The following is a 26,811-nucleotide window of genomic DNA, read 5'->3' on the forward strand; positions in this document are numbered from 1 at the left end:
ACATTGTGTTCGAGAACAAACAGACCAACGGGGTACGAAAAATCGAGTGTTGCTTCCTTGTGGGAGGTTGTGCGCGTTTTTCTTTTGTTTGTAACTTTGCTCTCAACGCTCGTTGCTGTTGTGTTGCGACTTTCGAGGTCGCGTACCATTGTATATGAGTGCGTGGTGTGTATCCAAAACCTACCCAGGAAGTGTGCGTGTGCAACAAAAACAGTGTGCGAAGCGTAGTAGAGCTGCGTGCGTGCGTGATTGTGTGTGTGTGTGGACGGGGTTTGTGCAATCCTTTGCGAAAAAGGGAACGTTTTAAATTAAAAGGCATCGACGCATCGAACTAATCAAAATTTACCTGTGTGAACGCTATCATTCAGGTAGCCAGTTGGATCGATCATCCCGCAACCCCAACGTTTGCTACGTTTTCCATCCGCGAAAACAGGGCTTAAGAAAGACTCGTAAAAGGGAAGGAGCAGGAAAGCGTGACGTACGGGTGCAGAGAGAAAAAGCGAGACATAGCACGATCCAAGTCAGCAGGTAAAATGTCCGCCATTGTTTTTATTTTTATTTCGCACACACACAGATACCAATTCGGATTTTATGCATCGCGGTACACAGAATGAAACGATTTGAACAGCTTCCATCCCAACACCCGAGATGATGACGATGATGGTGATGATGATGGGGTTTTCCGTTGTTCAATATTTCGCCTTTTCCACCGAGCTACCTATATCTCTGGATGCATTTTTCATCGTAACCTTGAGCTCAATGAAATTTGCAACGTTTGCAACAGCATCTGAATCATCGAAAAGCGACCATCACCATCATCAATGCTAGCATTTTCTTACATTTTCCACTCGTTCGATTGTCATCCCCGCACTTCACCCAAGTCCCATCCGTGCACATTCCCCGTGCAAGAACGCGTGTATAGTTGGTCGTGTAGAAAAAAACACCACACACAGCTCTTTGTCCTATCCGTCATGCGAAAATCGTCCATTGCTGGGTTGGAAAATGTGGTTAAATGGCACAGCGTTGCAAAAACAAAGCAAAGCAAAAGCATTGTGTACCGTCGTAAGTAATACCACTCTCCATCTTCTTGCGACATTGATCTCGTTTTAGATAGACACAAGGAAGACACAAAATACGCGGTCATCTTCGCGCTGCGTCACCAATTGGACGGGTTCAGCGGATCATAAAGGAAACAAACAAACGGATCGCGGCCCTACACACACAAAAACGGGCGGAAGTGCATCGCGCGTGCAATTTATTTCGAGAGTGTGAATCCATCGTGCAGAACTAAACTGCAGCTGTTCGTATCGGCGAGCTGCGAAGCACACCGCGTGTGAAAACACAAACAGTCCGATCTGTGCAGCGGTCACAGCGATAAGTGCCGAGTGTTTGGACTGGCTTAAAGCGGTTCGGTGCAAGCGATAAGAAGGAAGGAAGGAGCATTCCTTTTCCTTTGGAGCATCTTTAGCTTCGTTCTTACGTGAAAATCGTATCACACACACACACATCCACGATGTCCGCCACACCGTCCAGTTCGGCTGTCCGTGCCCTGTCGCTGGAGTACAAAAGCCTGCAGGAGGAACCGGTCGAGGGCTTCCGCGTGAAGCTACTGAACGAGGATAATCTGTTCGAGTGGGAAGTGGCCATCTTCGGTCCACCGGATACGCTCTACCAGGGCGGCTACTTCAAGGTGAGCCCAGGGAAGAACGGGAATGTTCAAGTGATCGCGGGAGTGAAGTGATCGTGTTTTTGACACAAAATACAACACAAACTGTGACACATGGCACCAGAGTGAGAAGTGTCGATCGACGTTAAGGTCCTCTGTGTTGCAATCGAAATGTGATGGTTTTGAGAAAAAATAACCCAAAAAATACTTTCTTAAAATCCACATGTGCGCCAATGGTTCATTACGCAGCGTAATCTTTCACCTAAAATGAATTTTCTTCACCATTGTGTCCTTCCGAGCGCGATCGATGATCGACAGGAAATGATTTTATACTTCCATTCTGTGATCTTGAACGCTACTCTCGGGTCCGACACACGGAACGGTTAGCCAAAAAAGGCAATCATTTAACCGAACAACCGAAGAGACGGCTAGATTAATCGGCTGCTCATACGCGTAAGTTTCATAAAGCATGTGAGTTATGCCGCCAAACCACTAGCGTTTATAGTGTGTGTGTTTGCGGTTTTTTTTTACTTTACACCGATCACCATCGACCATCGACTTACAATTTGATCGTCGGCGAATAATCATGCACGATCGAGTGATCGAGCTACTACGAGTGAGCAAATGAGCGACGCTGGGCTGGTTGCACCGAAACAACCTTGGAGCATGGCGTCGAACAACGTTGCGTTACTGACGGTCGTTTATCTCCGTCGCCCTCCTCCAGCCGTTCAGCCGCCACCGCACCTATGATCGATACACACGGCGAGGGCTCACGGTAGCGTATATACCACCGTTGCTTCTTCGCGACTTGTGTAATGGCTCACGGCTTCCCACGGCAAAGCAGCGCCGTTTGCTTTTAGGTGGGGTCAGTTCGGGTTTATGTTTTGGGTTGGTAATGGTTTTATGTGGCTTTCTCGTTTCGTTGCTTCACCACCAGCCGGAGGATAGCGTTAGCGCATTTCAATGCTATATGTTTTTGCCAAAGGAAACATTTTTGTTTGTGAGGTAACCGAAAACTGGCTTGATACGATTCAAAAGGCGCCTGTTGATTTCACACCTGCCGAATGTTAGAATTATAAGTAGTAAACATTTCTTTAGCAGATGAGTAGCTATTTAAACTTTGTTGACAATAAAATGAACTCCTTTGGCAGCTACATCAGATGAGCAGTGTGATTCTTCTGACGATAACCTGCTAAATTGGTGAACATCAAAGAGAACGCACCGTTTGACCCAGAGTAAAACCAATATTTTTCCCTTACTCTCTCCGATAAATTTGCTGCCATCGTATGTAGGATTTCAAAAATCACTATTACAAATTAAATATCAACAACATATTGAAGAAAAAACCGGTATTAAAAATATATTTCGATGGGATTTCTGACTAAAGTAAAGCTTTTTTACATTGATATAGGAATGGTGGTTTGGCCACTTTGCTTACATCATCCACTACTACGCCTTTAAGATAAGAAAACTATTGCGTTCTTTGTCAAGATGCAGCTGGACATTGTAGGGCGTATTGTAACGATAATGATTGCTCTCCACTCCCTGGACACTGCAACAGAGATTAAAGTTTGCTTATAAATTAGAACTTTTTTTATAAGTAAGATAACTTTTGCCTTATTTATAAACTGATCGGACCAATCCCCCGTAGCAAGGACTGACTACCCGTCTTCGTGGCAATATAAGGCGATACGGTCTGGCCGAGGAGGATGTCGGAGGAAAACAAAAAAAACTTTTGCAGAGCACGATTTGTTGTGTACAACGCATGTAAAACATTTACAACAAAATTATTTTTCATTTACATTTTTCGGTGCTATTTGTAGGTGTTCCGTTGTATCGTTCCTGCTGTGAAAATGCATTACAAACATGCTGTGAGACGAACCACTGCGAGACACAGTTCAGTTTGTTTATTGGATCGATCATCATAAGGCATATTGTAACACCATCGATAGCAATACACCTGCCATCGATTTTAGTGCTGATGTGCCAAACTCTTAGTGTTTGACGAAAAAAAAACAAAGAAACCTGCTTGAAACATGCAAACGGGACTTGTTGCACATGTAACATTCACGCGGGGGTTTTCTTTTTTCCCCTCTCCGCTGCACCCAGTGCAGCATATCGTGAACGGCAGAATGGGTGGCCAGAGACGGAAGTGTCACATATTTAATCACACGATTGCCAACACTAGCGTTGTGATTGTCCACTTCCGTTACCGGTCGCTAGAACGGGTCGTCCGATCAGTCAGTCAAAAAATGGTCTCTCTGCTGTTGTTCCTCATCTCCCGTGTGTATCGGTTTACTCGCCCGCTAGCGAACGAACGAAGTACGCGAGCCCGCGAAAAAGGGCCTATTTTTAGCGTGTTAATTGATTATTCTGGTTGGCAGTATTTTACCCGCCCTTCGTGTACCTTCATCGGCCGTTTGTTTCTCGGCTCGGTTCTATTCCTACATAGCCCGCGGATTGACGTTTTGTCATCAGCATATGCATGTGAATGCATGTACTACCCCCCGCTGCACGTAATGCACTCCTACATATCCGGAACGGTTGTTTTTTTTCTCTTCTCATTCTTGTGTAACGTTTGTTCCTTTTTTCTCTGTTCCACCCATTAGGGGTAGTTCGGTCGTTCCAATGTTTATTGGAGCAATCGACAATAATCGATCGTGTGAACACTGCGGTGTTGCTCCATGTACGGCAAGAAGCTGAGTGTCTATCGTAAACCTATCGCGTCATACTGCCGCTTATCTCTGTACGTCGATGAAATCGATGCACCCATGCATCGCTGTTTGTTTCCCGAAAACCGTGTCATGCAATGCCGGTTAAGGTTCCCGATTGGCCTTTGAAGTATGGAAAGAGCGTCGGTATTTTGTCGCTTTTTGCAATCAAGGTCCTTCGTTTCGCTTACGGATGCGGTCTCTGGATTGGGGTTTATAGAACGGACGGGGGTAAGCTGATAAGAAGGAACACGTCAAACATAAACAATTTCATAAACATTACATTACTTGTCTGTGAGGTGGTCTCTTGTTGCGTTATGATAGATAGAATCCAAATGATTGAATTGAAGTTGTGCTTGTTGAAGTAGAAGAGAATTAAACCATATCTATTTGAGGCTTTATAGAAAAAAAACAGTTAATTAACTGAATCTTTTTTGCTTTGGTGTCCAATTTGCAAAAGAGCGTTTTCCGAGTAGTGAGCGAATCATAAACAATTTAAAGGATTTGCATTAACGAAACAGACAATAATTGTAGTGATCTTTACGGGTCGATCATTCTCATGGTGTTGCACTATTCAAGACAAGACAGCGAGTAAGAAGAAAATGAAGGATGTAAGAAATATAATATTCTTTGTTATTCGTTTTTGTGACTTGCAAAATTATTACAACTTTTACACCATTACATTATTATCTTCATAATTTGCACAATGTTCCAATGTCCAATGATTTTTGAAGAACATTCTTGATCTTCCCAAGAATTTAAAGAATTATCAGAATAAATCCATCGATAGGATTCATACTTTATCACTGTAACAGTGACACATTGACAGTCTGATTAGCAAGCTCATTAATCTAATGCAGTTGATGCAACGTCGGTTCATACAATCTGCATCATACCATCCATGCTACACTGTAGTCGAAATCTTATCAACGATTCGTAATACGCGTCATTCAAGCTGTCAGTCTTGTGATAGAAAGTTCGCACGTGTGCGAACTTTGTGAGGGGCCATAACCGTAGTTATAGACAAATGTTCGAGTTCCCTATCACTACTCGTAGCATGAGAATGTGTAATGTGGGATTTCTATTATGGTTCGATCTTATCACCATTGATGATGGACAGTTGATTGAAATGGCAAAACATCTAATGTGAGTGCTTTTTTCTTATTTCATTTAAGGCGCACATGAAATTTCCACCGGACTATCCATACTCTCCGCCATCGATAAGATTTTTAACAAAAGTCTGGCACCCGAACGTGTACGAAGTAAGTATATGCGGCACTGTGATCGTTAAATCGTTCGATTATTTATAAACAATTTGCTTTGTTGATTTCTAGAACGGTGATCTCTGCATATCGATCCTACATCCACCGGTTGACGATCCGCAGAGTGGTGAACTACCATGCGAACGATGGAACCCGACGCAGAACGTACGAACCATCCTGCTATCCGTGATTTCCTTGCTCAACGAGCCAAACACCTACTCACCAGCAAATGTGGATGCGTCCGTCATGTACCGAAGATGGCGAGATTCGCACGGCAAGGACAATGAGTATCCCAACATAATTAGGTGAGGTTACGAGCAAAAAGATGGTTGATGATATGGATTATACAGTGTTTTCTAAAACGGCAAATGTATCTACTTTTAGACGACAAGCGCAAGCTGCCAAGGCTGAAGCCGAAAAGGAAGGCATCATCGTACCACTAACGCTAGAAGAGTATTGCATCAAGTCGAAAACGAAACCTACCGGTCAGGAGCCTCAGGTGAGTTTCCGTACCATGCAACATCGTTAATAGTATAATCCCAATACTGCCAATCAAATATTTGCACGGAAATATGCTTGAGTTACCAGTTACCATTCATTATTGCATGATACGATGGTGAGCAAAACTAGAAACGTCGAAATCTATACGCTCATGCGCTAATCTCGCTGCTGAGGATTTTATATTAAAGCTTTTGGAGCAATAGATGCATTCCTACCTAAGAGGTTATCGAACATATAATGAATGAAAAAAGACGTGATCAAGTACACCATACTAGGTCCAGGTGCGCTTGTTTTGTTCGCTCGGTACAATGGCATATTTGTTTCTTGTGCATATTAATACGTTAGTGTAATTGGTGTTCTACCCGGGAAACAACGATCGTGCTACGTTCACGTTTTGCTTTTGTTTTGTTTTCACTTTTCGCCTACCACAAGGTCAAATTGTAATCAATCAAACGGTAGTTGACCCGGTAGAAATTGAATAATACATACACCTGTCCAGGGACGATCATACGCTTTGCTCGAAATTGAGTTATTCATTTTCATGTGATTTTTTGTGTGATAATTGCAAAAATGGTTAAGTTTCTTACACCAGGTAATATTGGGTTTTAAAGACGATAAGAAAAATACGGTAATGAAAAAGTTTTATTTCATTTAAACAATAAAAATATAATATCTCTTCATATTCGACGAGTACTGTTAAAACAACAACATATCCAGTTAACATTCCAATCTCTCCAACTATCCAAGTTCAAGGATGTAGGCTGACAGATACTTTCCAATAGTTGTATTTGTATTGTCTACAATTGGTTCGTATTTACATCAGCTCCTTCATAATGTGATTGATTTGCTTCACAGCAGTCATGTTTGTTTGGTCCATGCGCTGTTGATGATGCCTTCCGTTTTAATACCGTAGCATCATGTTACTGCAACATTGTTCTTGATTTTACGAGACCACGGTAAAGCGAAACTTTTTTTCCCCGGAGTCCTCTTAACGTCCCGGTACCCCCATGCACGCAACGTCAGTCGTCGGGGTGTGTGAATCGGTTTACAAATAAATCATTGGGCAAATAATAACTCAACTGTTGTTTATTGAAAATCGAATCGCGTACATCGTTATTATACTTTCAGCTTTAGCATAATCTTTCTTTGACCCACCCGCTTCCTGTAAGGCCCGATTTGTACTTAGACTTTTAGTTGTGGAGGGCTAGCTGGAGGTAAAACATGAGGAAAGACTGAGAGGACATAAACGAGGGCTCCTCTCGGTCATTATCGTGAGGTTGAATGAATGGGCCCAGACATGTTTACGCGGTATCACAATATCAATATTGGTAGAATGGTGTAAGACGCTTACGTTACCGTACATAAGATCGATTACGTGGCGTGGGACTCGTTATTTGATACTGCAAGAATGTCTCCAACAATTGCGGGAGCAGAATGTCAGCAGCGAGAAAATGTTAAGCTTACCGTACATACAACATGCTTTTCTGCAAAATCTCTCTATCTCTCGACACTTGTGCTATTTTCTTCAGACAGACAGTGAAAGCAGTGAATTCTGCTTAAAACACGGTTTTCCTTCTTTTACCACGAATTAAAAACAACGACCATTCGGTGTTGCAGAAAACGCACAAACGGACGACGGCTGGTCAATAACAATAATCGTTTCCACGTCTAGGATTGGTAATGCTACGTTTGCCTTAAAGACGGTCGAAAAAGAATAAATGTTACTATTCTGGTAGTCGGAATCACAAGGCTCGCCACGTTTCCCGTTTCCATTAAGGCTCCGTTTGTTTGAATGTAGGCACTCAACAACTTCCTTGTTGACTACTGTTTCTGATGGTTTTTTTCTCCGATGGAATATTTATATAATGCGAGTTATATCGTTTTTATTTCGCTTTGTCTAGCGACATAATTGTACTTATCGATTAACGATGTTCGATGGAACACACTGGCCAATTACCGTTTGAATAACCCAAAATCTATCCAAAATCAATCCCATGACTACCGATTGTAAATAAATGAGCACTTTTGATGCTAAATCAAGTAATATGTGGGAATTAAAGACACTAAACAGCTGCGAGGTATTCATCTCATTCCTATAATCGAATACATATTTTTGTATTATATGATACATGATAACAGTTTTAAGCTGTTTTTGCACATTATTTATGTCTTTTATTGATAACTTTTAATAATACATAGAAAATGTCATCGGTGTGCTTAGTCCTTAACGTCTTTCCTTATAAGAAATCACAATCAAAGAGGAAAGGAGAATATTTTTCTATATACTATAAAAATTTTTGAATAAGATTCAAATTTTGAAACAAAATTTACAAATCGTTTGATTGTATTCCACATTCCATAGGATAGAATTTTAGAACTTCCTTCGTACTAGAAGTGTTTCAATGACTTTCTGTGTTGTTGTACACACATGTACTGTATGCGCCATTGAAACCACCATCAGTCATCGATGCTACCATTTATCCATCCTTGTAAGTTCCAAATTTGGAAGGTAATAAATTTACCTCTGGTTAGCAAAAACCATAATCACCAACCCGAAACGATTGCGGCGCGATCCCATTGCATCTTAGGCTGTTTGCTTTTAGCCTTTGAACTTTACGAATCAACCATCTCATCCGTCTCGGCTGTTTGGCGAACATGTTGTTGAGGCTCGGTCAAACGAGGATGATTTTGAGTAAGATGATGATGATGATGCATTATGCACTATGTAGCCATTCATCTCTTCCATGAAGAAAGTTTGATCTTTCCTCGTGTACATGATAACACAGCGTAACTCCTGTCTTTTCGCTAATTGTGATCCGTTTCTGTTCGCTCGATTCGCTAAACTGGCACCGGTGTCAGAGCACTACTGGGAAGACTATAAATCCGGATCGTCATAACAGGCGGAGCGAAGGTGCAGGGAGCATACAGTTGAAAAGCTGAGCTTCTACACGAATATCGGGACCTTCTACTCCTGCAGCCGCGCGTGTACACAGATTCCTCGCGAATTGGAAGGAAGTAAGTGGCAACAGAAGCTCGGCAGTGCGAAGCGCTCATGAAGAGCATGAAAAATGGCAGTATATTTATATTAATTATAGAAATAACTTCTTCTGAAAAATATCTCACGCCACGCCAAGCCAATGGTGATGGCCAAACGAGAATTACGTGTGCGTGTGTGCGGAAAGAGTTGCTTGCGTTGGTTGTTTAGCCTGTTTAGCCGCTCGATGCAGCGGCACATTGGGTGAAGGTGGCAGTATGTGGTACCTCTGCAAGCACTAATAAGATTTGTTTCCACACATCACTTATCGCGAGTTTTGCCATTTCTTTTCACATGCTTAGTGTGGGATATCCTTATGGGAAGAGGTACCATAAGGAAGTGGTTTATTTTCTTACCGTCCTGGGATTGCATACATTTGATTGATTTAATTAAATGTTTTTATTATGAACATATTTATATAAATCCTGATTTAGTCAATTTAAACTATTGGTAATCTAAAAGCCTATTGTGGAGAATCAAGAAGCTTTAATAAATTACTGAGAAATTTATATCAAACCTTCATATCAATATTACAGTTAAAGTTAACAATCAAACGAATCACTTTGAATGTAATGTTTAAACTTTAATAATTTATGTTTGCCATTGTTCTTAATAAGTGCATACGGATTGTTTACATAAGAATCCAAAATAGGACGTAATATATCAATGCTAAATAATGAAGCTTCTATATTAATGAAAAAGTAGAAAATTGACATCTTGTACAGGTATTGGTGTTATATTTTTAACCTTTTCATTTGAATCAATATTGCAGCATAGTTAAACTTTGAAATAGACACAGCAAGAAGCACCCCAAGAAAAACGCCGATGAGATCTTGTACTGGGGGAAAGGAAAAAAAGTCTTACCAACTGTTATCGCGCTCCTACAGAAGTGGGTCGTGCTGTGAGGATGCATGCAGGCCATTGTCATATGCGCTGAAATCAATCTCATTCTGCTTACGAAGTTGCCATCATAAATTACCCTATCGTAAACTTCCTCACGCCCCTCGATGGGCAAAACACATCCTCTGCTTTTGAAAGAATCCCCTGTAAATCGTAAATTGGAATCAACCAACCACCGCCATCGTTCCGAATGGCAACAGGAATGCGAATGTGGTTCCCTCGGTTGTTTTTCGCAGTGGCCAACACATATGCACGTAGTGTGCTTAAGAAGAAACATACACATTCCTTCCGTACTCATCCTGCACGGTACCCAGTTCCCTCGTCTGTACCAGATCTCTGCTGCAAATGACTCCCAAAGGAATTATAGAGTAGAGCAGCTAAACCCCGAGCCGCAACTACCGAGTCTGCCCCGGGGGTTGTGAATGGTCCCACCTCCCCCCTCCCTCCCTGTCCGTCACCGTTTATTCCATTCCATTGTAGCCGTTATACAAATAGCTACACATTTATTAGTGACTTTGCCAAGCGTGCGGGGTAATATTATGGCTTGCATTTTCACGCATCATATGTCACAGACGCGCGCGCCCGTACTGTGTATTATCGTGCACCGGTTTCGGGTTTTGTTGTCTCCTCTGGGTTTGCCTTTTCCACTGTTGCAAATTCACGGTGCCCAGTTTCTTTTTGCACCACACGTTTCGTTTAACTTCCTCGGGAGCGATTTCTTCCGATGTCAGGAAAAGACGCGAAACTCTGTAACTTCGTTTATTTTTTCATGGTTCTCACACGGATGAATGAAGGTTGGTGGCCTTTGTTGGTTGGGTTTGGAAAAATGTCCACTCATTAGTAAAATGCGAGAACGAGAACGAGTTCTGATCCGTTGCCATTTGCATGCCTTTACCACAGGTTCATGTTTGATTGGTTTAAATTGTTTGTTTTGTATCAGTTTTTAAGATTAAGTTTGAGTTTTGATTCGACCAGGAAAAATTCGATTTCAGGTGTTATTTATTAATTAGACATAGTTTTGCAATGCTGTCTCATTAGACTTTGCCTAGTTATTTGTCCGTTCCCACATAAAATAAAATACGGTTAGTATGTGTCATTTTGCTCAAGGAAATTTGTGTAGTAGAATGTATGATAACTCAAAACTCATAACATTCATACGCCAAATTCGGAAAACTTATTCAGATGATGGGATTAGAAGAGTATCACGAGCTAATTTGCTAATTAATCATGACAATGCCCATCACTCCGACCGACATCCGATTTCTTTCTAGTAGAAACGTTCACAAATTAGCACGATAATTTGAAATAGTTCAATATGCTTATACATCATACAAAACTAATTTAACACAATAGTAATAATGTTTCTTTTGCATTTTTTCTTTGTTTTTTTTTCTGGTGCAGCTCGATATGACCGACTTCTACGATGATGATTACGATCTCGACACGGAGGATGACGATAACGCATCGGTGGAATCGTACGCCGACGGTGATGACAGTGGCAACGGTGAATCCTAACGAGCTTATCCTCGCAGACGTAAGGCAGCATCAGCGAACGCGGTACAGTAACCAAACCCGTCACACAAACCATCCCACTATTGGCGACCAGCGGAGGCGTGATGATGGGACACACATTGTTAGGTTAAAGATTGTCGGGTATATGATAGTGACGAGAGATGTGGGGAACTTCCCCTCTTCAACTCGAGGGATGTGAGAGTTGCGTTATCAAACACTCGCCGGAACCCGTCGTGCCACGCTGTCGTGGGAAATGTTCGTATTGTTGATGAGTGCCAGCAGCCCAGATTGAGCCAGATCGTGGCATTGTTTGTCGCTAGGCCACTTTATTGTTTTGCCCGCAAGAGGAAGTAGTGCAACAACCATCGTCACCCGCACGGAGAGAGTGGTGTGGAGATGGAACCCCCGGGAGATCGCCGGGAAAGTAGTATTTAAAAAAAGGAAGAAAACCCACGAGAACTGAAAGCCCTGCTCAAATCAATGCAATCATCCATTGGCGGCGTGATTGTAGCTGAAGAAAGAGAGAAGCTTCGAACGCATATCTCTTGCGTATGAAATTATGTATTGAGTGATAGTGTTTTTTTTTTAAAGAAATTATGCTTCTGTATGCGTGGAAAAACGGTAAAAGAAAGAAACAGACAGAAAGAATCGAAATTATGAACAGAAGGATCGTCAACGCAACGGACACACGGAACGCGTAAAGCTAAATTTTTGTTGTAAACATTAGCACTATTAATGCAATACCTCCCCTCCCCCCATTAAAGAAAAAGAATAAACATTTGCGTATAGATTTTTTTCTTCTATTTGTTTTTTCAATTGCTTAGTTAGCGTACAAGCTCATCTGATTTTTCTTTTCGCTTGTTGCTCCACTCGTATGACGTTTAGAAATCTGATCGCGCGAGAAAGGAAGATGCTAGCAAAAATGCGAATCAAGGCACGAACGATGTTGCTTGCGAGCAATACTTTAAGCTTAACTAATTACGTTCAATTACTGTCCAATAAGTGCAGGATATGGAACATACGTGAGGGTGTAAAGGATGAGAAAATATACGCAAAACACAGGTTGGGCCCGTCACATCTCTCCGTAACATCTCGGCTTGCTGAACGCGAAGACGAAGAGTTGCGCCTAACAATGTTTTGTTCGAAAGGGATATGCAATAGTTTGTAGTTTTACGCAGACCGAGAGAGAGAGAGAGAGAGAGCGGGACCCGTAGAGGAAAAACGAATTATGATGCAAAATGTAATGGAAAAACTGGAAAACCACACTGCGTATTATTAATGATATAGGAATGTAATAAAACCAAGCCCTGGTTGAGTTTTTTAAAGCCACCTGAGCCAACCGCAACATCATTGAATGCTATTTTCGAAGGTGGAATTAACAGGTGGTAATTACATACTTTACTATAGAAGCGTTTAGGAATCGACAAATTCGCGATCTCTGAACCCCTTCGGGGAACAATAGGTTCAGTCGGGGGCAATTCTACAGGCGTACGATATCTAACTAGCGACAGCGTTCGTTTCTTTATTTATTTAATTAAAATTTGTTCATTTAGCTTACTTTTTATATTTTAAAGTTATCTCTTTTTTTCAAAACGCTCATTACAAAAACAAAATAAACGTCCAACATCTCTTCTAATCGCGACAGTAGATTGTAAATACATATATAAACAATGGTAGAACAATTTTTGTTTGTGTGTGTGTTTTTCTTCTTCGTTTATCAGCTGTTTCGTTGCTGTTTTATTTTGTTGTTTCGCTTACTGAGAAGAAAGTTTTCCTTTTTGTGATTTGTTTCGATGCACGTCGATTTATATGTATGTCCTAAGCGGATATCACCGGTTTTGGAATGGGTATTATAAGTGATTTCTATTAGGTTGGACGTTGGTTATTCCTTTCTTCGAGTCGAGCGTTTTTTGCGTGCCAATTGCAGTAAGATTTTCGCCACAAATGTCTAATAGCACACCCTTGCCCGACTGGCGAGAGAGACAGAGACGGTTAGCGTAGTGTAAACAACCAACAAAACAGAGGAAAAATACGAACTTACATACATACTTACATTTATCATAAAACCTGCTATACCAGTATGTTAAAAAGGTTATGAAAGAAATTGGGTAAAAACAAATTAAATTAGCTGATCGTGTTAGAACCGTTTCGTACCGCCAATGTGCGCCAATCGAAATGAACAGGCGGAGCTTGCGAGAGGCGGGTAACTCTTCCGGGGAGACTTTGAGGGAACCTCCCAAGATGAGGAGGGCTCGTTATAACATACCAAAATACCAAAAAGCAATACAAAAAGGAGTACCCAAACTTTTTGAGGTTGATACAGAACGTTGTTGCTTCTTTCGGTTGTTTCGGCTTTTGTTTTGGCTTTCGGACCATATTCGTCTCGAAAATGGGATGTAATTAGAAAAGGGCAGATGCGATAGAAAATACTGGGACAAAAAAAACAACAATAAATCTTAGATTGTGAAAACATAAAAATGCGCTTACATGGCGGGAATTTATTCTGGAGAAATTGGTACATTAACCCCACTGCCCTGGCCGGTGCACGTGGACATAGGTGCAGTGGAAGAGTTGTGCGAAATGTGTAAACAAAATAAACTAACAAATTTATCACAAAAAAATACATGCTTGGTTGGGAGATGACAAACCAACAACCGTGCAGAAAATAAATGTACTGTATAAAATACTTTTCTGTGTCTATGTTTTAATGAAGAGAGATGGTAAATGAATGAGCATTCGAATTCGTAATTAAATAACATTAATTAATAGTTTACAAATTGCGAAATATTGAATATTATTTCAGTATCAGTCTACATTGTTTTGATCACGGTTTGGTTAGTTAAAGTTATACAAAATTACGTATAGCTTCCATTTATTTTTATTATTTTTTAGATTTTACTTTAATTTACTTTTAGTTTGCTTGTTTTATTAATTTGTTATCATTGTTTTAACATTATTCTTTTATTTATTTATTACAGTCTTTGTTAGTCTTTATAGTTAGTTAGCCATAGTTTCTTACGTGAGTTATTGTTTGCAAGCGTATTAAATTTCCCTTTTCTGTGAAACATGTTACTCAAATGCATAAGTTGAGTTAATAAGTAAGAACTGAAGAAAACATTAAACAATACTAATTAAAACCTGCGAAGCTGTATCCACGGTGGCGTACCACCGTACCGAAGGGATTAAGTACAACTGCAAGCGGAAAACATTATTTTTTCACAAGATCGCTACTAGGGCCCGCGGTTCGTTTCAAGCCGTTTCAACTTTGGTGCATAATGTAAACAGTGAAGCGAACGGGTATGCCCTTTTAATTAACCTAAGCTGGAAAAGAAAAACATACAGGCCGCATTCAAAGAAAACCCGCCCGGCACACTGTGGTACCGTCGGTGAAAAGTTGTTACGGTTTCCATGGGGTGATGGAAATCGAAGCAGGCGTCAAAAGCGATGCCGCGCTTCGCTTTGAGGTGACTCTTGGTGATGATTGCATCACACGTTGATGTAATTTGTGTATCACGAGAAAAGTGCAATTAGCATTGTGATGCATTTTTAGATTTTTTTGTACAACCTGGTAAGTAGTAATACTAGGCTGCAGGGCTACATTAAAAAGCGTTTTGCGTGACCTGTTTATCCTTAAGTTCAACACTCTTTCGTCTTTTTAAAACATAAAAAAAATCATTTTATTTTTAATATAATGTAGGATAAAGGAAGTTAGTGCTTATCATTCTAATTATTTTCTATTTAAATTTCATATGGTTTAATTTATATTTCGTATCTTTCTAAATTTCTTCATTTGCATCATATGGTTTAACATCTTGGTGATTTTTTAACCAATTTGTACGCTCCTGTCTGTTAAATTTATCCTTCAATCTGTTTTTATCTTATTACACAACCTAGCTAATCAAGGAATTCGATTACCGGACATCTTTCTCAGTGCTTTTCCAATTTAAAATTCGAAGAAAAGCAACCACCTACCCCCTTGATTTCCCTAACCGAAACATTTGAGGAACAATGCCCCAAGGGTGACCTTTCCAGGTCAGCTCCGATTGCAATCGATCTATGGATCGATCTTATCGTCAGGATAAACATGCAACCCCATGCCAAACAAACCAAAACCACCGCAATGCAAGAGGATCAGGGCGTGCGAATGGCCGCGGTTATAATGCGGACAGAAGAACCAGAAGGAGAGCGAGCGCTCGCCAAATGTTTACTTCTACCGCAAGTCCCACCAACCGAACGGGTGGGTCGCAACCAGATATACCACATTAATCTCCATTACTCAGCACTTGAAGCCAATCGAACAGGTCGAACAGAATCAATCCCCGATGGTGCCGTCCGCTCAAGGAACGATTGCGTTCCAAGAGACTCGGCCCAGTTTCACCCGGAGTGAGTGTATTTGTTTCGTGTTCCGTATGTAGAATCTGCCATCTGTCTGGGGCAGTCCAGGGTGCTTCGGGAAAGGTTGATGGGTTTAAAATAGCACCCCGAAACTGACGAAAGTTGTTTATTGCGATGAACTTTAGCTTTCCACTCGCGATGCGATCGGTGAGACGGAGTGAAAATCCATTACGAGATTTTTATCGTACCCGCCAACGTTAAACAGATATCATCACCATATGTGGATGGCACCGTCGAGAACACCGGAGACACCGGGAGCGGTGTAAGTCGATGTGTGTGGCGCTGCTCCGTTCGCCACACTCAGTTATCAGTTTTCAGTGTGAGGTTCAGCTTCATTCATAAACATTCAACCGTGGAAAGCGTGAACCAATTGAAGTTTGGATGAATGTTTCGTTAGAATGGAGAAGGATTTCCTGTAAAATGACCATACCACGAACGTCCTTTCCGGCACCATCAATGAGAGAAGTATTCCCGAGGAAATACCAACAAAATGATCCTTGCGGTGCAAATCTAGCGTTGTAGATGGTAAAAACGGATGATAATAAATATTACTCACTTACTTACTTACTTACTTACTTACTTACTTACTTACTTACTTACTTACTTACTTACTTACTTACTTACTTACTTACTTACTTACTTACTTACTTACTTACTTACTTACTTACTTACTTACTTACTTACTTACTTACTTACTTACTTACTTACTTACTTACTTACTTACTTACTTACTTACTTTGCACTACTCATTGGATTACATTATTTATGTTACATCTTTTTTCCCCATCTTCTTTTACCTTTTCACGTCTAACGTTTTACTTTAACCCACAAGTAGGTGAAGGAATCATAAGGATTGGGGATGTTTTTAATAACACCATATTACTCATGATGGTTTCAAATTATTTAATAGTTTGCTAGGCTTAGCCGCTCATCACTACCACCAGAGGATTAAATGGTGGAGTTCACTCCATTCGGTATGCATAAAAAAGACCTATCTCATAAATCGTACCCACTTTGGGAAATTTCGAACTACCTTGGTGGGTTGACTATTTCCACCCATAAGACACTGTTGCGGCTCTTCTTCAAACATTTTGCATCCTTGCTGAAACCGGGAGATATGGTTCTCCTTCTGATAGCTTTTATCCCGAACGCTGGGGTAGTGATTAGTTTAAGATCTATGCAGACCATGAGTGTGTTGACTGGACGGATATCATCCTCCCAATCCACAGCCACTGTTGACCACCATAAGCCTTAAGCCACATAACAAAGGACCACTTAACCGTTCGCTCGTAAAAGGTAAGCACCTTGCAGCACTACCGTATACGCCAAAGGCCTTTTGTTTTCTCTTTGTTCTATTATTAATTGCTCGTTGTGACGACGGTAGTATTTTGCTGGCTTTTTTGTTACGCTTCCGTTGCAGGTTGAACGGCTTTATCGTTCATTCGGAGCATCTAAACTAAGTTAAATCTGGAGACGAATAATATTGTCTTTTAGAGTGTAGCATTTAACCAATACAGGCATTAATTTCATGGTCGTTATTAACCAAGCTCAGAGCTGCTACAAAGCTCTATGCCCTTCAATAAATTGTAATTATATCATTTATCTCACCACATTGCCTGATGATACTTAACCAAACACATCACCCATTCAAAAGGCGAAAAAGAAAATCCTGCATCGTTTGATCTTTGCCTGCAAGTGAACATCAATTACCAGTTTGCTTTTCTAGCGTACCAGCGTTTACAACAAACGGGGTTCGGGCACGGCATACAGCCGTAAATAATCGCTGCATCAAACGGAAGTCCGAACGGGAAATCAGTTGCCCTCAGGACGGCAAAGATTTAATGCATCATCGTAAAACAATTTACTGCCCCGTACGATGCTGGATGCACTTTCGGCCCCTTAATAAATAGCCATCTTCGCGTTTGGCGCGGGTTGCGAAGTAGCCAATTGAATAATTCATCCGGTTTCAAGCGCTATGATCAGGTGTACCAGGGATCAACTGCACTGTACGATTCCAACGGAACGCTCAATTGTGAACCACTCATTAGATGGCCACTCTGCAAAGAGGATCGGTCATCGCCGACGTAAGGATCGACGAACGAGATTGCAATAGAAAAAAACCCCTGGCAGCAATTGCAATGTGGCAAAAGCGTTTAATGAATGGTTTTGTGGGGAGGGGAGGAACTGCGATGGTCAATAATTTTTCAACGCTGGGTTAATGTGTCATCAGATCAGGTGGGCGCAATGATAAAACATGGCACTTGGCTACTTATTGTCGATGAGTATCCATGTGGAAGAATCATGAAGACTTTACCGGGCTGAGCGGTACGGTGTCATTTTAATGACATGAGCTGCGGTGGATAGTTGAGCTCCTGCATTGGCCGTCCACACATCTTTTTCTGACAGCCATTTCTGGCTTCCTTTGACTTTCTGTACCCCTAGGTGGATAGTAAGTCGCGTGGATTACGAGCTGGATAGGGAGATTAGTACGGATGGGAACTTAGACCGGTCCTGTTGTGTGAAAGCTAACGCCGCCACCAAACAAACCATTCCTTCCTGTCACACATACAGAGTGAAAAGCCAATCTAAGTATCTTCCACCTCGAATGGCGGCTAGGAGAGGGTTTTGAAGAGAGACCATTCTCAACTTAACGAATTTTAGAATAGTTCAGTTTAACGAATATATTAAAGTTCAGTTATGTCTTATTTTTCCATACAGGCATTAATTTCATGGTCGTTATTAACCAAGCTCAGAGCTGCTACAAAGCTCTATGCCCTTCAATAAATTGTAATTATATCATTTATCTCACCAATTATATCATTTATCCCACCACACCACCACAAAATCCCAGCTCGGGTTTCCCTAAATTATTATTCCTGATAGAAATTAATGATCGACTTCGCTACATATTCTGCCCTCATTTCGCTTATTGGAGTTACTTTAGTTTGGCGACTTGCTTCCCTAACTGAAAACAATAATAATTTAGGAGAAACGGAAACGTGTCCTAATATCTTAATCGAAGTTAAGCGAAACAACATCCATTGTAATGCTAAAACAAGAAAGTAGAAAGTACACTTACTTACGTAGAAATAATATACCTATATAAAAGTGAAAAGAAAAGTTTCCAATTCCATGAAAAGCACGTCTTAATATTTTTGTTGAAAGAAACAAATATCTAACATTAAAATTATTTGCACTTCTGTATGTTAAATTTCAATTTAATTTACAGACATTTTTACATATAAGGATATTGAAAAATACCCACTTCTTTCTAGTTTATTGTATTTTCCATAATTACAGTTTTCCTTTAATTAAATAGTTTCCTTTAATTTAATTAAAGTAATTTCCTATTTCCCATTTAACTTTAATCTCCACCGTCACATTTTTTAATTCCTCTCAAGCTACATTATTTTCTCAAACAATCGCTCCATTTTCCCATTGTTGCACACTGTCCTTTATACGATCCCAGCCCGTTCTATTCGAGTGAAACACACTGTCCTTTCCACAAGAATAAAAAAACGCACACACACACACAATTTTTATCCTTCTTCATTGCATAAATCGTGCCTCTTCGGTGGTGAACGGTGGCCAACTCCTTGCAGCGATCCTTCGCCCATAAGTGGGCTTCCTTTGTCGTTCCCCATTTGCTGTGACGGCACTCAATTATGCGCGCGTTGGTGCGCCTTCAAGCATGCCGGGTACTTCAGCGCGAATAGCGAATGAATGAAATGGATAACTGTACGGTACCGGCTCAGGGCGGCCACGACACGAATCCGGTGAGCAGAATCAAAACCGAGAGACACACAAATAGTTCCTTCCCGCCAACGTAACCGGAAACTCCCTTTCCACAATTACCGCACAAAACGCACACACTCATTCGCATATGTTTGTATATCCTGCAGAAGGTTAATCGCAGGAGGCCATGAACAGGCTAATGACGATGGCGATGGGGTTCTTTAGCACACACACACACACACACACATAAACCGTGAAAAAGAAGGGTTCTTCAATGCTTGCTCTCGAGCCTGGTGCTTATGGTTTTATTGGTTGATTAGGCACTTCATCATTCCCGCCGGCTGTTCCGGGCGGCGGCGTTGTCGCCATCATGCAAACTCTGATAGACAGGGCTGGATACTATCGCCCGGTAGCTGCACGACAGGATTGGTCTGAAAGGATGCAGCGTGCACGAACGGCATCGTAGGATAAGCGTGCCTAGAAGACCACTAAATGGGCCACAAAATCCCGGGAGTAACAGTTTCGCCTCCAGCTTGCAATTGGAGAGGGGAGGAGGAGTATTATGTCTATTGTTGCACCGTTTCTATTGCACTTTGTTGTGAAAATGCACGTGCGCAGGGAAATGAAAATTAAAAATCTGCTTGTGGGGTAAAATTCAGACAGATTTAACTTGTCTCTTTTCTTCTTTCTTTAACAAAAAGTCAGCGCATCTGTTAAAGCTGCTGATGGATTTTAATTGGATGCAAGTTTTTTTTTGTATTCAAATTCATTTCACTCGTTGATGAATTGTTTTCTGGTGATTTTTAAAAATGAAGAATAGTTCATCAACATTTTATACCATTTTTATTTTAATTCCATTTTGTTCACTTATACACACTGCATTACTAGCATATATCAACCATCTTGCAAATCATTCCTCATTCATCTATGTCGTACAAAATGGTGCTCTATACTAATTAAGACATCTTCGTGAAATGTATTGCACCAACCATTGGAAGAGAAAAGACATGGAAAAAACGTACAAAATGCAAAACCAGAATCAAATGGAACAGAAAAGAGGTAGAAAAGATGCAAATAAAGGGCAATAGTTAAACAACAAAACCAAAAAATGAGCACACAACACAAATGGCGGTGCTTATAACGTACAAAATGAAACCCCTACCAATATTCAAACACACTGCGGTGTGCGTTCTAGTAGGCGTTGACTGTAACTTGTAGTGTAAATGTTTCTGGAATGTTTCCGTGAATGACACGCATGGGGAGTGACTGAGGGCATCATTCTTTAACCTCAATTTTAGGTAACTATTTGTAAAAAAAATATATATTTTTGATATATATTTCTCTTTGCTCTTTTCTCTCTTTTATTTTTCTCTTTACTCTTAGTTAAATTGTTCCGGAAATAAATATTAAACCATATATATAATGCATCGGCAGAATGTTTGTACCTTGTAAACAAAAACAATAATACTCTTTCCAACTCTAGAACGCTAGTCGCTTGTTCCCCGACGCCAATTACCTACAATTACAACAGTTTAGCTCCAAATTGTTTCACCTGTCCCGGTGGTCTCCGTCGCAACTAATTGTTAAACGACTTCATTAGCGACCACTAAACGGAGTTGTGCCACAGTTTAACTTTTCTTCTGGCTAACCGCCCTTGGGCAGGGATGGATCGGGTTCAGACGTGCCGTGAGAATAACTACAAAATGGAGTAAAGAACTCATTGAAAATTACTCCGCCGAAGAGTAATTTAAACTTTCAACATGCATTACTAGCCACATTAGGCCGTCTGTTATGGGTTAACTGTACGAAACCATGTGCAGAAGGACATTCTCCGTCGAATGATGTGACAGCAAGTGTTTTGTGTTCATCTTTAACCGATATGTATTATAAAATTATTGCAAAATTTTATATGGTTTATAAGTTTTCTTAAATTTATGATTCATTTAAATAAAGTTCGTTGCTCTAAACCATAAGTTAAGCCTTTCCAATCATCCAATCATGAATGTGTTTTATAAAACGACTCAAATTTTTAATAAAACAATTATAAAAACTAATGAAATTTAAACCAATTGCCTTACACAAGCATCAAAAGAGTAAGTTTCAATTTTCAAGGCTTTCGATTTTCTTCGCCCATGTTATACCTGTAAGTTTAACCGCTCGAAGTGAACTGATGTACTTCGTTCATGTTCCTTTGGAAATCCTACTCCACAAGAATCGGCCCCCGAAGGCAGTAAAGACTGTTTTCCGCTAACTAAAACAACGGCGGCATGCTCAGTCGGTAGTTCCAAGAACACAACGCAACATATTTGTTTTGCTGCTGTTGTTTCGTTCTTTGCATCTACCTTTCATTCCATTTTAACTCGTTTTTCTCGCTTTTTGCATTTTTATATAGACCCGTTTGATCCGTGCCCGTTTAGGTTGTTTTAATTCGTTCCCTTATGCTCCCGATTTATGCTTCCCGTGCATGATCTTCAACCTGGTAGAATGTTGCGCGAGCATCGGTAAGAAAACTGACACAAACCTCCAGCAGCCGCAAACCCACCGGCATTGAAAATGGTTCCTGTGTGTGTGTGTGTGTGCGCGCGCCAAAAAATGGGTGGAAAATGGGGGTTCGGAAAAACAAACCACCAACGAAACACGCAATGCTTCCAGGGCTTACGATGTACGTTTGAGTTTACCTAGTAAAAGATGAAATGAATGGTAATAATAACGCACCGTCGCAACGGAGATTCGGAACGGTCTGTACGAGTACGCCTTGGTGTGGGGGGAGGGGTGGGGAAATATACAACGTGAGCATAAAACGCCATTCGCCTGGAGGCGATTTTTCTTTCCGTCTCTCCGACATATCAGCACAACGGTTTCCCGGTTTCCGTGTTGGCTCGTTCTAGCCGTGGGATAAAGGGATGCTTTTGTACTTATTCCTTGGCCAGGTACAGAGCAAAACAGTGCATGAAACTGACATGGTACTTGATGACATCATCAGAACCTAATGTGTTTTTACTGGATTAATGTGTGCCTATTTGGACTGATTGTTTATTTTTATACGGAACTGACTCCAAAAAAAAATGTGTTGGGAACAATTTACTCGACTTTCCTAGGGCCCAAAATAAGACACCCAAACAATATTCAAGATTTTCTTAATAATTCAAGAGTAGACAAAAGATATAATTATATATATAATTCTAATTCGAACTAATCTGTCGATCTACTAAAAGTGGATAACGTAACACAGTAGTTCAATATAACAAAGCAACGACTTTCACATTCTTGTTCTTGTTGTTTATTTTTAATTCATTATATCAATTTCGAAAGATATTATTGATCTTTGATACTAACTTATAAAAGAAGGAAAATACAAAACATGTACAAATTGCTAATTGCAAAGTAAGGGGTCGTAGAAAAGAATCCATAAACTTGAGTTTAAGGAATCTTAAACAAACAAATAATCAAAATGAATGTGAAGCAACTAACAGAACATTGAAGAAATCAAAAATGATAAAATATACAACAAGAAAAAATATAAATTTGATAATACGGCAAAGATCTGTCAAAATGTAATTATAAATAAATAAATAAGAAATAGAAGTAAAGCATATACAAAAACACAATAACAAAACAAAAAACAATCATTTTGCAGTGCTTTACGATTTTAATAACTCTCGTCAATTTCTCGATTTTTTTAAGCAATACCTCCGGTGGCTTGCCACCACTAATGATCTTATTTCAAAAGCTTTTGAAGTCGGGATCAAATGGGCCAACCCATTTCCGGCCAGAACAATCCCATGTGTGAACGGTTGCGACTCCATTGGACAGTTTCAGCTGTTAGTCTTTGGGAGTCATACACAGGCAAACGAGCTTGTAGCGAAACAGATGGATAACGACCAACGATTCCAGAACACCCTGCTGGCAAGACCAAGTTCGGCTGTCGTCAAAATATGCTGGAGGTAACTGTGCCAGACGTAAATAAAAAAAAATGAAACGAAAGTAAAGCTATCTACTCGGCGGCACACGGATCGTATGCTGAGCACGCGAGCCAGGAAAACGCATCAAAAGAAACGATCGTCGTAACGGCTTACTTTGATTTTGCAACCAGCACGTGCGATCGGATACACCGTGTGTACACGGGATATGCGAACACGGAGAACGATAATAGCTGTTCACATTTGAGAATTTCTTGATGTGTTTTGTTTGTGTGTAGTGGTGCAACATTTAAATGTAATGTTAAATGTAATTTGTGTGCGATTTCTGGCAACTTTAAATTACGGTTTCAATCTCCAAATACAACCGTGCCGCTTCCGAACCGTAAGCTAACACCGTTTTTACAGACAAAATTTCACCTTTTCAAAAGCATTTTTCTCCACGGCAGTTTTGTCTGTCCCCAGCCCTTTTGATTGTCACACCCGTTCGCCATTGTGAAAGGCGAGAAAAAGTCACGTATTCACCTTAACCATTAGATTGAAGATGACGGAGCCTGCAGCCTGCCGCTACCTTGCTTGGTGTTACGTTTGACTTCCACCACCCAAAAAGACACTTTCAGACCGGTGATAGTAATAATAATAAACATACACACACCGACATCCGAAAGCAATAGTTTCCTCCCTTTCCCCTCTCAACATAATGTGCTCTTGCCATGCTAGGCATTCGCATATGAATGGCGGTCATCGACTGAAGCTCGGCTGAACATTGGACGACAAAGACATTCCCCAACGTCTTCAAACCGTAACGCAAACTTCTCTCTGTGTGTCATCATGAGACCGTCTGTATGCAGTTGGGATTTTTTTTAAAGATTAATGTTTAGTTTTGCTTTTTCTTGATGTTTTCTTTCACGTTAGAATGTTGCGCCAACGTACTCCGGTTGCTTTTTCGTTGGATAATTAGAGAATTAATAAGTATTCTTGAAGACTTTGTTGCTAAATTTATAATAAACTCATGTTAAATTCGTTCCCTTCCATGAAATTCTCGTAGATGCGGTGTGGAGGGAATGTCATAATTTGTTTTTCGTTTGCCAGAGCTCTAGCAGGGACTATCTGGAATCTTTTTATTTATGAGAAAAGTGATTTTAATAAAAAAAAAACCCGCTATAACCGCGGAGATCTTGGACACAACAACCCAGTGTTACTTAACTGAAGCTCTGATAGATTAAATGTTCACAAACTAAATTAATTTGATGCAATACTAGAAAATTAGAATGTAGAAACCTAATGTTAATTAAATTAGAACGTAGACAAATATGACTTCGCGATTATTTCTAAAATCTCTACTCGATGTAGGCATTCTGGGTGGGAACGCAATCAACTTTGGAATATTCATTGTTGAACACGAAAACCTAAATAAAAACTAATAACACTTAGTGCAATTCTTCATCGCATTTATTCTATACTACATTCAATAACATTCAATACAACTTCTTCAAGAAATATGGCCTAGCCACATACACCTTCCTTCAAATGGATATCAATTGAAAAGAATTCAAATTATTCAGCACTTTCGCAATACAAAAAAAAACATTCGCTCGCGAAAAGCTTAAACGGAAAAGATACAACGCACAGAAACAAAATGAATGCACCGCGATCTTTAACGATCATTTGACAAATTGTTTTTCTTCGCCATTTACGACGCCCGATGATCGACCCCCATCTATCAGCATCATCAGCACCATCCGCCAGTTCAATCTGTGGTCCTGCGTAGAGCGCGATATAATATTAAAATGCATTATGTGCCGATCCATTCCATCGGCTTCATACGCCTGCAACTCCGGCATTGCAGCCCGTCTGTCGCACTCCATCCACATCGTCCGTCCCGTTCTGTTCTGCACTGTACGGCAAACGCATCTAATCTTCGCAAGCGCGATAATCGCGCGTATCGTGCGAAAACCCGAAGAGCAAACCTCCGTTTGTTGGTGCGGTTGCACCTCCGTGAACCCCGGCGAAGGGAAACGGTTCCAGAAAACGGAGAAAATACGAAGATTTAGCTCCCCCATTTGGTTCTTCGGCACCCCAAAACTACCCCTTTCGGTGCGGGGATCGGCCAGATGGAGCGTTGATACTGAAGAAGTATATTCCCAGCTCACTTTCGCACTCCCGTTCACTTCATCTCACTGCATTACATCTCTTTTTACTCACGCGTCCCCAAGGCAACGGCACAGTGGTTCGGTTACCGCGCTTCGGACACGAACGTGAGATGGCACCTGCGTAAAAGTGTGCTCGCTCCATCCCGTTCCCACTCGCGCGCGCATTACAAAAGGGATGCCGCGGCGCGTGTGAAAAAGAACATCGCTTCGCCACGGAAACCTGAACCGAACGGCAACAAGGAACGAACCAGAAGGCGAACCCGCAAAAACCCAAAACGTGCCCGCTCGGGAAACAACCGACGGTTGTTTTCCACTGGCATTCGAGTCGTTTGGGTGTGCAGTGCCACTGTGCTTACAAAACAATTACCACAGTTGTTGCGGCGTCTGTGTTGTTGCTGGGGTCGAAACTATCAGCAACAACTCCGTGTTCAAGCATCGCTAAAACCAATTGCAATCGGTGAAAAAAAGGGTGTGTTTTATAGGAAAAGAAAAACTATATAAAAGTGAGTGTGTAGTGCGGTTGTTTATGTCCCAATAGGTTGCCAAATGTGTTGATAAGATATACAGCAAAGCAGCAACAAAATTAAGCGAAAAAAAACCCGCCAACTTCGATTGGTTGGATGCTGCCAGCTCTGGTGCTCTGACGCGTTTGTGTGCGGTTTTCTTTTATGTTCGTGCGTTGCGAGCTTGTACAGTGTGTGAGCAGCAAAACGGTGTCCAAATGTGCAACACATTTCCTCAAGATTGTGCAAGATTAAGTTGTAACGCGCGTTTTGCGTTGCTACACCCGCCGAAATGTACTCCGCCGGCAGTCGAGTTGAAAGGCCGATCATCGCAAGCATCGTTCAAGACTTCGCGAAAGATAGAAAGGAACCTCGGGAAGGTGCCGGGTTTTTTGCTCTTTAGCTTAATTCTTCCACCATGATCGCCTGCGAATACTCGAAACAGGGGGGGGGGGGAGGGGAACGTGATGATGGGTGTCCCGTGCCGTGTGCCCCAAAGGCAATTTCGCGATCAGTTGCGCT

General features: G+C 41.0%; 1 protein-coding gene across 1 annotated transcript; it reads left to right on the forward strand.

Annotated features, from left to right (window-relative positions):
• Positions 1-1,513: 1,513 nt before the first annotated feature.
• On the forward strand, positions 1,514-11,589 carry LOC128716058 (ubiquitin-conjugating enzyme E2 R2). The gene is made up of 5 exons (XM_053810981.1): positions 1,514-1,690; positions 5,553-5,639; positions 5,712-5,944; positions 6,024-6,138; positions 11,476-11,589. The coding sequence occupies exons 1-5, from the start codon at positions 1,514-1,516 to the stop codon at positions 11,587-11,589; spliced, it is 726 nt and encodes a 241-aa protein (XP_053666956.1).
• Positions 11,590-26,811: the final 15,222 nt, after the last annotated feature.

This window comes from Anopheles marshallii, chromosome 3, assembly GCF_943734725.1.
Source record: "Anopheles marshallii chromosome 3, idAnoMarsDA_429_01, whole genome shotgun sequence".
Taxonomy (NCBI): Eukaryota; Metazoa; Arthropoda; class Insecta; order Diptera; family Culicidae; genus Anopheles; species Anopheles marshallii.

Coding starts and splice junctions, on each gene's coding strand:
- LOC128716058 (XM_053810981.1), top strand. CDS start 1,514: ATGTCCGCCACACCGTCCAGTTCGGCTGTCCGTGCCCTGTCGCTGGAG. Junction 5,640..5,711: donor GGCACCCGAACGTGTACGAA/GTAAGTATATGC, acceptor GTTGATTTCTAG/AACGGTGATCTCTGCATATC. Junction 5,945..6,023: donor GAGTATCCCAACATAATTAG/GTGAGGTTACGA, acceptor ATCTACTTTTAG/ACGACAAGCGCAAGCTGCCA.